Source organism: Pipistrellus kuhlii, unplaced genomic scaffold, assembly GCF_014108245.1.
Source record: "Pipistrellus kuhlii isolate mPipKuh1 unplaced genomic scaffold, mPipKuh1.p scaffold_m20_p_3, whole genome shotgun sequence".
In the NCBI taxonomy this organism is placed as follows: Eukaryota; Metazoa; Chordata; class Mammalia; order Chiroptera; family Vespertilionidae; genus Pipistrellus; species Pipistrellus kuhlii.
Window position 1 is genome coordinate 182,064,867 of NW_023425529.1, and position 13,596 is coordinate 182,078,462.

General features: G+C 48.7%; 1 protein-coding gene across 1 annotated transcript in view; it reads right to left on the reverse strand.

Moving 5' to 3' along the window:
- Positions 1-1,234: 1,234 nt before the first annotated feature.
- STOX2 (storkhead box 2) overlaps positions 1,235-13,596 on the reverse strand; it is a 94,544-nt gene continuing 82,182 nt past the window's right edge. The window contains exon 4 of the mRNA XM_036457314.2: positions 1,235-7,684. Coding sequence (XP_036313207.1) covers positions 7,489-7,684 — 196 coding nt within the window. The 3' untranslated portion in view covers positions 1,235-7,488. The remainder of the gene's footprint in view (positions 7,685-13,596) is intronic.

Genomic DNA, 13,596 nt, shown 5'->3' on the forward strand with positions numbered 1-13,596 from the left:
TGTGCAGGAGACAGCTGATTGATGTTTCTTTCTCATCGATGTTTCTATCTCTCTCTCTTCTTCTCTGTAAAAAATCAATGAAATATATTTTTAAAAAAGAAAAAAAGAAAAGGAATGCTGGTTCTTCCGGCTGGTGTGGCTCAGAGGCTGAGTCAACTATTAACACTCTAAGGACCTTAATCTGTAGCTGTCGATACTCACAGAAAGGTGACCCGGCGTTAGCTCTGGGGCTAACCACACTATACAACATAAACAGGACCCAGGAAGTCACTGGTTTGATTCCTGTTCAAGGCCCATGCCCAGGTTGTGGGCTCGATCCCCAATAGGGAGCGTGCAGGAGGCAGCTGACGATGAACTGTCTCTCCTATGGATGTTTCTATCATCCATCTCCCTGCCTATCTCCCCCCTAAAAATCAACATTAAAGAAAAGAATGCTGTGTCCTAGCTCAGTGGTTGGCAAACTCTTTAGTCCACAGAGCCAAATATCAACAGTATAACAACCGACATTTCTTTGGAGAGCCACATTTTTTTAACTTAAACTTCTTCTAATGCCACTTCTTCCAAATAGACTCTCCCAGGCCATGGTATTTTGTGGAAGAGCTACACTCAGGGGGCCAAAGAGCCGTATGTGGCTCACGAGCCGCAGTTTGCCAACCATAGTCCTAGCTTAATTGTTTGAACAGATCACTTTTAGGTTGGAAAGACGAAGTCCATTCTCCCAGGACAAAGACTGGCCACCACTGAGCGGAGACAAAGGAGCACTGGGCAGATCTGAGGGCAATCAAGTCTGGAGGCATTCTGACCTTGTGCAAGCACCTCATCGGAGGATGCCCGTATCTGTGGATGCTCACTGGTGTGTGTGTGTGTGTGTGTGTGTGTGTGTGTGTGTGTGTGTGTGTGCGCGTGTGTGAAAATCACATTTATTTGAGGATAGGAGTTGAGTGCTAACAAAACAACATCCACATCTCTTTATAATTTCCTATAGAACACTTAATTATATGCATCTCTAAGTCTCCGTCTTTTACATTTGAATAGCTAGTAAAAAATGTGATGTTTTTCAACATTCCTGGAAAAAGATTTTGACCAGAAATTCCTATTTTCAGCTGTTTTACTTCAAAAGCTCTAATCACGATCATGTAATAAAACTTTGTAACGAAATCATATTAAACAGAGCAGAGACATAAGTTGATCTCATCTATTCTTTCTTGGGTGCCAAAAAAAATCCACTTAGACATATAACCAAATGTTATTTAATATTTTAAAAAGTAACACAATCCAAAATGGATATTCCACACAACACTACAGAAACAACATGAACACAATATTACCATGTGGAGGGACTTTCAAATATAGACTTACAAAAATCCCTGTGCTTTTTTTTTCTTTTAAGTTATTATACTAAGCATGACAAGTAATCATCATTTACAATATGGCACACTGACACGATAAAAACCATGTTACAAATGTGCTGTTATAAATCAGTAACATTAGGGAAGACATTTCATGAACTGTAATTATTTCATATGAAATACTATACAATATAAACAGAACATCCATCTTGGATGACCTTTACAGCAACCAGAGACCAAGTAATTTAAAATTTTTTTTTTTTTCAGTGCAAACACATTTTTATTCAAGGCAGTCTTGGCTGCAAAACTCCTTCCTAACATACAGTAAATCCCACTTGCACTTCTTAATTCATTTACCCCTAATGCAATAGTCACATTCAGTCACTCCGAGGAGGGTACCTGCAGAATTACGATCCCTTTTTAAACTGTACGCCGAAATTTAATTCTCTGCTAGGAAGTCGTATCTATGTCAACTACTCTAAGGACCTTGATCTGTAGCTGTCGATACTCACAGGAAGGTGACCTGGCGTTAGCTCTGGGGCTAACCGTCCATGTGTGCCAATGCCACACACACGACTTTGCCCTTCCAATGTGGAGACCGAGGCGGTGTATGGGTCTCTAGTGGGGAGGGGGGAGGTGGGGAGGGGTGGGGGGGAGGCAGGGAGGACAGCGGAGGACAGGAAGGCGAGGAGCTGCTGCGTGTGTCGTTCATGATACGTGTCCTAGAACTGCCGAGGACTGAGGTTAGAGACCTCCCCCCGATCTCAGATTGGGCACCTCTTTTTGGTGGGAGCGAGGGGATGGGGTGCCAAGGTCAACCTTCGGACAGGGAGGTAGGCGGCGATACGTGGACCAGCCAAGCTTCTAGCCTTCCGTGGGCTCCCGGGGGTCACTGCCTCCTGTGGGAAACAGCCCCTTCCCTCGTTGGCAGGGTGTGTGCGCATGTGTGCGTTTGCATGTGCGCAGGTGTGCGCGTGCGTGTACGCATGTGTGTGTTCGCATTTGAAGCCAACAGGAGCGACGTAAAGCCCAATACCAGATAAGGTACAATCATAAGGAGGAGGTTGAATTCCCCTTGAGCTGGGTAGAATGCTGAACCTTGCAAACCAGCAACTGTAAGTCGTAGGAAACACAACTGTGAACACCCGGGAGGGTGTGCTAGGGGAGCCATCGCTGGGATGCTGCTGCAAGACACCCGAGATGAACTCGGTCAGGGAGATGCTGAGGTCTGTTTCAGACACACCAGGAAGTTTAATCATGAATTGTGTGTGTAATTTATGAAATGGGGAAATATTGGATGTAGCCTCCATACCGTCAACCCTTCTGGGAGAGTGACGGAGTGACAGCCGATTCGGTTATCTGACGTGGCCACGATCAGACCGATGGCAATCTCTTTCCTGCCCCTGTTTGACTGACCCAAAGCAAAACAACGTTCTCCATGGCCGTTGCATTCCTGTTTCCTGTGTCCTAGCTTCCCCGAGCCCTAAACATGTGCGGGAGAGCCACTCGGGAACCCATGAGAACGGGCCGGGGGCACAGGGGCTGGGAGAGGGAAGGGGAGGGCCACTTCTGGGGTCCACCGTTCCGGCAGAACGCGGCCCGCGAGTCCTGTGACCCGCCTGTGGCCTCAGGGAAGGCCCCCATCCAGGACGTCCCATCTCCCAATGTGAGGACACTCCCAGCGGGACCAGCTCCCTGGGAAACCCAGCTTCTCCCGAGCAGGGCTCGCCAAGGGCCGGCTTGCTGAAGCGCCGAGACCTTGATACGGCTCTTCACTGAGATTCCCGTCTCGGCACCTTCCACCGCCCGGAGCAGTCGTGCTCCTTGAAAGACACAGGAATCACAGAGCCGACAGGCAACCGGGAACACGGGTCTGTGCCTAGATCTACCGCCGCCTGCGGTGGCTCTGCCGGGAGCGGATGGACGGTCCCCTCCGCCCGTCGCTCCGGGGAAGGGGCACAGGGGGGAGTCACATGGCAGGCGCCCTGAGCTTTCTGAATGAAGATGGACAATGGTGGGACGCTGTGTTCGCTTTCTTTGACTTTATTAGCACACGTCAGAAAAAAAAGCAGCATTGTGTTGGCTGATTGCTCAGGATGTCTATCAGACCGGTAGAACAGAGACCACCGACAGCTGCCGCTGGGTGCCGGGCCGCCGTGTCCCTCCCCCCGTGTTCAGGCACGGGCGCGACGGAGGGCCGGTGCAGGGAGGCCTGTGGGCCCGGTGCTCCCGGAGCACTCCGAGGCCCCAGGGCGATGTGCAAAGTCAGTACGGGGCGGGGCGGGTTTCTGATCGAGCTCCAAGCACTGCCCGGGGCGCGCACCGAGCCTCTGCAGAATGTCGCCACAACGGGATTGTGAGCGACAGGCCTGGGCTTTGAACCAGAAACCTGTGTCCAAGGACACTTCGTGGTGAGGAGTGGCTTTCCTGGGTGGCATCGGCAGAAGCCGGGCCAGCCCAACAAGGGGGCGATGCTTCTGTCGTCATCACAGGGGGCTTTTCTCTCCCCCGGGTGACCTAACGGAACTGAAATTTGCATTTTAGAAATGCTGGCTGGGCTGGGGGGAAGGGAGACCTGGGGACAGCTGGTGTTCGGCTCCGTTACCCCAGTTTCACTGTTTAAAAAAAATGTCTGCTTCTTGAAGTCAGAGAAGCGGTCATTTATTTTTATTAATTTTTTTTTTGTCATCTTTACCCAGCTATCCCATCGCCTTTCAGCTCTCCCATCCACTCCCTGTGTTTGGTGCACCCCTTCATATGCGGTCCCCTGAGATGGACAGATATATAAAACGGAACACAGCCTGTGTGACCGGGGGCGTGGGCACAGGCACAGCTCTTTCCCAGGAGCGACGCCGGGCTCAGTATGCCAGCGTGGGGAGGGCAGAGGACCAGTGCTCCCCAGTCCCGTGTGTCTTCAGTGACTGAAAACCGAGAATTCACCTCAGATGTTTATGGGAGTAAACCGCTTGCTCTGTTATGTTCACCAATGGGCTCTTCACCAGGGGGAACTTTTTAGCAAGAATTGGGGGCGGGGGGAGCGGGCAGGGAAAGGAGACAAGAAATTCAAACTTCCTACCATTCATCACAAAGCCAAGTGCGCTTGGCGGGGGAGGAGGGGATAGACAGGCTTCCGTCTGAAAGTGAAATAATGCCGCGAAAGAAAACCATGGCGATGAGAAAGTCATGAGTCCACGGAGGTGATCGCCGACACACACACACACACACACACACACGCACACGCACACGCACACGCACGCGCCACGGCCTCATGGCACGCGAGTTCTGAAACTCCAATTTTTCTGACCAATACACATCAACGCACGGCTGCCGCTTCATCAAATTTATGGAGGTAGTTATATGCAAAAATAAAAATTACCATAAAGTAATATGCTGCATCATAATAATACATAAGTGTGCAAAATGCCAACAGATGGGTTGACCCTCGGACGTTGAACGCTACACAGAGATTCAACCGGATTCGGTTCTGTAAGCCTTTCGGATGGCAAGCTCACTGTGAAGGGAGGACTCGATAAGCAGCCGTGGGCACAAAGCTGTCATTTCCCCGGAGGACACGGGGTCCTCGCAGTGTGGTCCCCGAGACCCTCGCCTGGGGGCCATCCTGGGTCACATCTGTTAAATGGTTCCTGCCAACACCACCACCCCCCCTTCTGGAAGCCTAGAGAGATCAGATGGGCTGCTTCTACCTGGGCCTTACATCGCATCACCTTCCAAGTCCACCGTTCCTATGCTCATGGCTGCTGCTAAGGGAGTTGTTTTGTGTGTGTGTTTGTTTTTTAAATCATGTCCCAGGCAGAAAGTGTACACATTTTATTGGAACAATGCCTTCTATAAACCGTTTTCTTGCAAAATAGTGATAAATCCCTATTTTAAAGCTCCTAAAGGTAGTGATTTCTTTTTCCGGGTCATCCAGCATTGGATTCAGAGGATGGGGACTTCCAGGGGATCAACCTGAGGCTGGCGGGCTGTTTCAATGGTTATGTTATTTATGAGCTGAGTGTACGGTGAACACTGCAGAGCAGGATTCTTTTGGGGGGGAGTGGAGGAGGGGGGAGGATGAATTTCGACAGGAGAATTTAGTAACTGAATGGTATACAACTCCCCAGGGAAACAGACTCGCAATGGAGTCTCTGAGACGCTATCCCTCCTCTGGACACGGTTAGGCCGTGAGACGGGGGCTGGCGGAGCCATCGGGCATGCCTCGGAGGAAGAGGGGCATGGCACGGCACGCCAACCGACGGGAGCCTGTCAGGGGTGTGGGAGCCGACTGCGACCTGTGCTTAGGTTTCGCCCTAAGCACAGACAAGGAGCCGATACAGCCCCGAGGCGTCTGGCTCACCACGCAACTTCCAAATATCTGAGGGAGCACCAGGGAGCACCCCACTGATGCAGGAATCAGTCTGGCCGCGCAGGCGACTGCGGTCTCTGAAGGGACCGCCAGCGAGGGAGCCCGACTCTGGGGCTTCACACACGCGGAGCCGTGGCTGGCTCCGAGACTGACTTTTGGATATGTGTTTTCTGGCTCCAAACATCACATGCCACTGAGCTAAGTAAACTTTTGTTTTATCTTGTCAGACCGTTTACTTGTGTCCTATGTAACCCTTTTGCGAATGCTTTTCCCATGATCTACGTCGATTCCACTGCTCCCATAAAATAAATAAAGAGCCTTTTCTGGAAAGCTGAAGCTTGGCTATTTGTCATCCCTCTGCCGCCGCCCGGCTTCCTCTGCATTCCACGTGACATCGTAAACCAAAGCCAAATGCGAACCAACCGTCCTGAAGTACGCCGGCCGATCGCCACACACACCCGACTACACATGCCTCCTGAACCGGGCCCCGGTCTCTGTAAACATCACTCTGGCATAGTCCATGTATGCATAATGGTCGTTCCGGTCGATCGTAAGGGGAGTACAGGTTAGAATCACACCACGTTTGCAGAATGAGCACATTCTGTTGTTCGTTACAGGGGCACACCTATATATTTCTGGTCAAAAACTACACTTCATGTCTTCTCTATAGATATCTTCCCAGGAATAAAAGGCCTGAAGTCCAACTCTCCCTCAACCTGCTCTTTCCTAGAACCACTAAAAATTATCTCCCACAGCCTAATTTAGGCATTCTATTTAAAACTACATAAAATAGATTTACGTCCTTCCATTAGAAAGAATAACATCCCCAGGCCATACGCTTCATTTGTATCACAAAGAACATTTTGCTTTCTAGACAAACTCATGATCGCATCTATGATGGCGAGACAGGAATCACGGTCCCTCTCCCGGACAGGAAGTGATCCCCTCACCGATTCCCACTCGCACCTTTCCTAAGAGCCCGCGCCCCCGCTTCCAGCACGAGCGCGGAGCCCCGCCAGGCTGGGGGCCCTTCCTTTCTACCCACTTCAGATCCAAAGGCCTATATTCCTGTTAGTGACGGTGACGGCTAGAACTCAAGACAAGCATCTTGGACTTAAAAACAAAATCCTGACAACACACCCCCCCAGGCTCTCCACCCCAGCCCCCGCGGACGCGCTTCCACGGGCCCCTGCGAGACCGCGCCACGGAAACTCACAGCGAGGGAGTGACGGTGCCACGCGATCCACACACCGGGGGCCGGGGGCCGGGGTCCCTTCTCGGCTGTTTGGCATGGCCTCCCCTCCCCGCGGGCCGTGGCGTGGGACACTGTGCGGTGGCTGCGCCGTGTTTGTTGGTTGGTTTGTTGGTTTGTTTGTTTGGAAGTGTGGAGCATCAGTTCTGGGGGCACCATCTGCCCACAGACAGGGAGCAGCACGCACCCGTGGCATGTAGAAACGGCGTTGGCATGACATTGGAAATGCTCTTACACGTACAGTGTCTAGACTCTCCTAGGTGTGCTCAGTTACAATTAGTGAAGCAGAAAGTGTACGTATCACCCCTACCGCTATTCTGTCGCTACAGAGCCATACATGGGAGAAAGCAATACTCGGAAAGAAAGGCTGGTGTGTTTCGCTCTAGCCTACTTAGCAGCACAGTTTAAGTAAACACCCAAACTGCGGGGGAGATGCTCGTCTTTCCGAAGATGTAAACATCAGTCCCAGTGTCGTAAACGTGGCTGTGCCGGGCGGGGCGGAGATCGGGGCCGGACGGCCGTCACACGCTCGTCACCGAGGCTTGCAGGCAGTTGGAAGCTTTCTGCAGCTTCTCAGCTTCGCTGGTGGGGGTGTCCGTGCTCGCTCGGAAGCTGAAGGCCGGGCCGGCCCCGCTGTGGGCCGGGCTCAGGGTAGGGTTCTGGCGGCGGTTACTTTCCACGATGCTCGACGTGTTGGAGGCCAGGCTCTCCCTGGTGCTAGAAGAGCAAAAAGGGTTTGTTTTGTTTGGAACATAAACGGTTACGCAGCGAGTTCCAGAGGAAGAGCACACGACGGAGGTAATGCGTTTCCCCTGTGGGCTTAGAATGCCAGAGACAGTCAGCCTACCCCTGAGCATGTACACACGCGCCTGCACAGCTCCGGCAGCGGCACACACGTGTGCAACCAGCAACCCAAGGCACGGAGGGTCTTCTACAGCTACGTGCCCTTTAAACGCCTGCCCCTCCTGTCCCATTCGAGGAAACTCCTTCCAAGTTCAATGTGATCTACAGCGACCGCATCGGGGTTTTTTTAAAATACTCGTAAATATGCCGAAACCTGTTTGGCTCCGTGGATAGAACGTCGGCCTGCGGACTGAAGGGTCCCAGGTTCGATTCCGGTCACGGGCATGTACCTTGGTTGTGGGCACATCCCCAGTGGAGGGTGTGCAAGAGGCAGCTGGTCGATGTTTCTCTCTCATTGATGTTTCTAGCTCTCTATTTCTCTCCCTTCCTCTCTGTAAAAAATCAATAAAAAATATATTTAAATTTTTAAAAAAATAAAAATTAAAAAAATGAAATACTTGTAAATATACACCTGTAATGATCTCATTTCAGGCGGGGAATTCACTGATACAACTGCCCCTCTACCAGCTCAGTAATTGTACCCTCAAGGTTCTGTTTTCACTCTCCAGGGGCAGATTCTGACGTTGCTGGACCTCAAGCATGCTACCCTGCGGCACTGGTGGAAATAAAACCCTTTGCAGACACCGTCATACCTCTGGGTCAGATGTTCACACTTCGGAGAAAATACATTAGTATTTTCTGATGAGGCATCTCAGATGTTACTCACTTGTTGGTGAAGTTTGCATTTATCCTCGCACCCCCCCCTACACACACACATGCACTTTGGGTAGAAATATTTTATATTTTAAGAGATTCTTAGAGAATAGAGGGGACCTAAAGACGTTAGTATTTTGGTTTCTCTTCATTGTTCTGAGTTAGATTACCAGAAGCTAGTTTATTGCTCCAAGAGATTTAGAAACATTTGAAGATTTCAAACGTGTGGAGCAATAGCGGGAATAAGGATTATTGGCCTGACTGATGGGAACTGAACGGATGTTCAAGGTCCTCAAATGGTAATAAGAAACTTACCAGCTTACAGAGAGACCAAAGCACCCATCCTACTGGACAGAGTCGAGGTTTACAAAACACTTGATGAGCGCTGGTCCCAGGACTGAGCAAAGCCTGCGGAAGCTAGCCTGCAGGTCAAAGGGCGATGGTGGACATCCACTCTCTCAGCCTCCTCCAAAGCTGATGGCAATTTTGCCTAAACCCTAGACCTTGGCAGCCCTTACTAACAGGTTATTTTATCCTAAGCCCTCGTGGCCTTGAGTTTGCGTCTCACCAAGGAGCCAAGAGCTCACTGTTCAAAGGAAACTGTGTTTGTCGACTACCAAAGAGACTGCTGGACATTCCTGGACTCCGAGGGTCCCGCTAAAGGTTAAGACATTTACAGAAGTTCTTCCATTGTGCCTATGGCTACTCTGGGCCTGCCGAGAGAATACGCAACACATCCGGGCTACAGGGATGGAACGTGCCCGGCTTCCCGCTCACCACTTCCTAGGAAAGCCCATCGGAGGCTTGCCAGCCCCAGCCGAGGCACAGTCAGGGGGAGGGAGGGAGGGGAAAAACATGTCAACCCCAGAGATTTCATGACAGGTTCCTTCAGTTTCATCCTTAACCATGATAATATTTCTCCTCAGGTATTTCACTTCATTTTTAACATCGGGAAAAGTACGTGATTTACCTACTCACAGAGTGGCCATGAAGAAACGGGCGTTGATGCAGAATGTGTACACTGAGAAGCTAGACATGTGGAAGTTACTTCCGTTCTGTATCTAGCATGTCATGCACAGAGTAGCTACTGTGTGGGTTGGTGTAGGAATCCATGGGGGCCCTTCTTTATGGGAAAATACATTTAAAGTTCCAAAAACCCCACTTTTTAATAGGCTTTTAAGGCATGGGCCTAACACGTACCTGCTATAGGCCAGGCCCTGTGCCAGGCCCTGCAAACACACCTCCCTGCGATGGACCGCCTACGTTTTGGTAGCTGTCTGTGCTCCAAGCTGCCTCTCTGCCATGGCCAACCTATTCATTGTGACAAATGCATACAGACCTCCCGTGTGTGGCATTCCTATCGAGGGCTCAGGATATGATGATGAAGAAGTTCATGAAGATGGAGCAGTATCAGTAAAAATATCCCTCAAATTTAAACGTGTTTTTTTTGTTTGTTTGTTTTTTAATAAGAGAATGAATGGAGTGCCGCCTGGAGGTCTCCATGTCTCACAGGCAGATGACCTGTCCCAGGAGCTGTCGCCCGCCCGCCTGGAACATGCGTTCCGTGCAGCCCCCAGCACATGGCACACGGCACATTAGACAGACATCCCCGCCGCAGCCTCTGATTTTCATTCTATGTTTATCCACCAGTTTGGGGCTCAGATTTGGAACAGCAGACTTTTCATGTCAAAAAATTTCCTTTTCAATGTTAGATCTATGACATAGCTTAAGTTACTATGTGTTTTTTTTTTTCCTTCTCAACCCCCTTTCTAAGAAAAGGGACTGAGGAATTCTGGGAATGTGGTTGAACTTGATTGAAAGTTGAATGTGGCAATCACCATTTCTGGAGAGGGGAGGCGTTATTTGTGTGTGTTTTCAGTTGAATCTTAGTTGCTCGGTGAATTATTTACTGAAAGACCCAAATAAATGGCCCACTTAAGATTTCTGTATCTCACAACTCGGGGGAGGTGTCAGTATGATAATGCTATTTGGCTAAAATACTCCTCACGCTCGTGAGTAAAACTCCCTATAACTCAAACATTCTCATTTGTAGACTCTCCTCACCCATCCATTAGAAAGGCAGCTAAGGGAATTGACTGAGGCGTACAGGAAATACAGTTTAAAAATGGGTATAGAAAGCCAGTTTGTCATCTAGCCTGTAATCAATGCGTATTAAATATGAAAGGGATACAAGAAGAAACCGCTATGTGCTAACTGCATGAACCTTATGGGTGAGCGACAGTCTTACAGAGAAAATTCTACCTAGTAACAGTGGGCAGACACAGAGCTAATGTGTGAAGGTTGCCTCCTGTGAACAACCTTTACCTTCTACCATGACAAAGCACTTGGAGAAATGCAAATAAACTTCTTTATAAATTCTTGAGTTAGAACCATTAAGCTACCCTCAATGTCCTTTTAGTATCTCTGGAGGTCTAATGCTTTCCCTCAGTGGCGGTCCAGGGGTCAAGAGGCAAAATGAAGGGTAGGAAACTGCTGTGTGAGAAGCATCAGGTGGGTAGAAATAAGAAAGAGTGGAGCCTAAGGTACAGGCAGGTAAAGCACACCTTCTGTAAGTGACGGTCTTGAACGTCTACCATCCATTACAGACCTTCAATTATGTCTGTATGGTGTCCACTGCTAGAAACTCAAGAGGAGAAGGAGTAGAAGGAAGAAATAGAAAGGAAAGGATGTACCACATAACTGATAAATAAGATTTGATTTGGAAAATAGAGAGCAAAGGTTATGACTTAGAAAAGTCACTTAATAGACCTGTAGTTTTCAGACTGAGTCACAAGCTCCCTGAGGTCCCTGAGGGCTCTTCCAGGGACGGCAGCAGAGACCTGGGACTCCTGCTCTCTCACCACTCCAACCAGAGTGCCAGTGCTGTGGTCTGTTTAGATACTAGACTTCCACATGCGTTAACTTGGAAAGAAGGTTACATGACAATGATGATGAAGAAGAAAGAAGGTTACATGACAATAATGATGATGATGATGATGATGATGATGAAAGAAGGTTACCTGACAATGATGATGATGATGATGATGAAGAAGAAAAAGAAAGGTTACATGACAATGATGATGATGATGATTATGATGAAAGAAGGTTACATGACACTGATGATGATGATGATGATGATGAAAGGTTACAATAATGATGATGATAATGATGGTGATGATGATAATAATCAAGAACTACTCCTTTAAGAAAAATAAAGGCTTAATCTGTGACAAACAGACTGACAATTCCCAAATTCTAATTTTGGGATGCTCCGTCCCCAAATTACCCAGAGATACAGTGAAATGATCACACTAGGACTAATTATAATTCTTAATAATGAAAAGAACCGTATCTGGATACTTGCTAAATTTATAAATATGATAAAATCTTGGGAAATGTCCACCTCTCATCGCATTTCTGCACCTCAGAGTCACCAATCTGGAGTAAAATTTAGTAAGAGAATGAGGCCCCGCGCTGCTCTTTGAGGAGAAGGAAGAGTTAAGCAGAAATAAAGGGGAGGTGCACAGACTCTCTCTTGCTTCCTGAACCCCTGAACCACTTCAGTGCACTGGATGTGACCACTGAGCGTTACATACTCTCAACTGCCCAGCCTTCGCCGAGCCACCAGCACCCACTAAAAACAAGCACTGCGACTAGAGGACCCTTACAGGTGTGTCAGTGCTACAGGAGGAGGAACAGCAGTGCTGGCACGTGCTTTGATCTAAGAGAGCACAGTCCCCCATTCTTTCTGCGGGAGAAATAAGGTCCATTTCTCGGTGGGCACATGAGTGGGGAGAGGAAGCTGCATGAGGAAGATGGAGAGAGCCACCTGGAAGCTCGTTAACATGGCAACAAGCTTCTACATCCACTGGCAAGGTGTTGAGATCTACTTTTACAGTTGACCCTTGAACAACACAGTGGTTAGGGGTGTTGACCCACCCCCACCTGCAGTGTCAAAAATGTGTGTGTAACTTGGGACTCACCCAAAATTTAACTACTAATAGCTTACTGCTAACTGTAAGCATTACTGATAACAGTCAGCTAACTCTTATTGGTATGTTATATGTATTATGTACTGTATTCTTACAATAAAGTGAGCTTCAGCCCTGATCAGTTTGGCTCAGTGGATAGAGCGTCGGCCTGCAGACTGAAAGGTCCCGGGTTTGATTCCGGTCAAGGGCATGTATCTTGGTTGCGGGCACATCCCCAGTAGGAGGTGTGCAGGAGGCAGCTGATCGATTTTCTCTCTCTCATCGATGTTTCTAACTCTCTATCCCTCTCCCTTCCTCTCTGTAAAAAAATCAATAAAATATATTTTAAAAAATTAACTACAGAAAAGAAAATGTCATCAAGGAAGTCATAAGGAAGAGAAAGTACATTTATGGTATTTATTGAAAAAAAATAAATCTACCCTTTTCCAGCCAGTGTTGCTTGGTGGTTGAGCATCAACCTATGAACCAGGAGGTCACAGTTTGATTCCCGGTCAGGGCACAGGCCTGGGTTGCGGGCTTGATCCCCAGTAGGGATATGTGCAGGAGGCAGCTGATCCATGATTCTCTTTCATCATTGATGTTTCTGTCTTTCTTGCTCTCTCCCTTTCTCTCTGAAATCAATAAAAATATATTTTATAAAAGAAAAAAAAAGCTGTCCCTAATTGACCTGGGCAGTCCACACCCAGATTGTTCAAGAATCAACTGTATGTTCTCACTAGAGGAACTCTCATCCTTGAGTCCATCAATTCATTTCCAACCCCCACCAACTCCTCATTCTGCTCAATTTTTGAAGCACTTAAAGAAAACAAAACGAAACAAAACACCCTTTCTTTACCAGCATGAGGGCAATGTAAACATGGAAGAAAAAAAATACTGGGAAATGATGGTCTTAGATTGGACTGAGGCAAGTGTGAGGGGCCAGCCAACCCACCAGTCCAGATTGGCGCTCTCTACAGCTGCAGAAACACTTGTTTCAAGTCCTGCAAAAGAAGCCAGAGACAGGCGGTTACCAACACAGCGCACCCAGCCCGCACCCTCGTCCACGAGCTGAGCCCGCGGAACCTGACGCTTTCTTCCAGG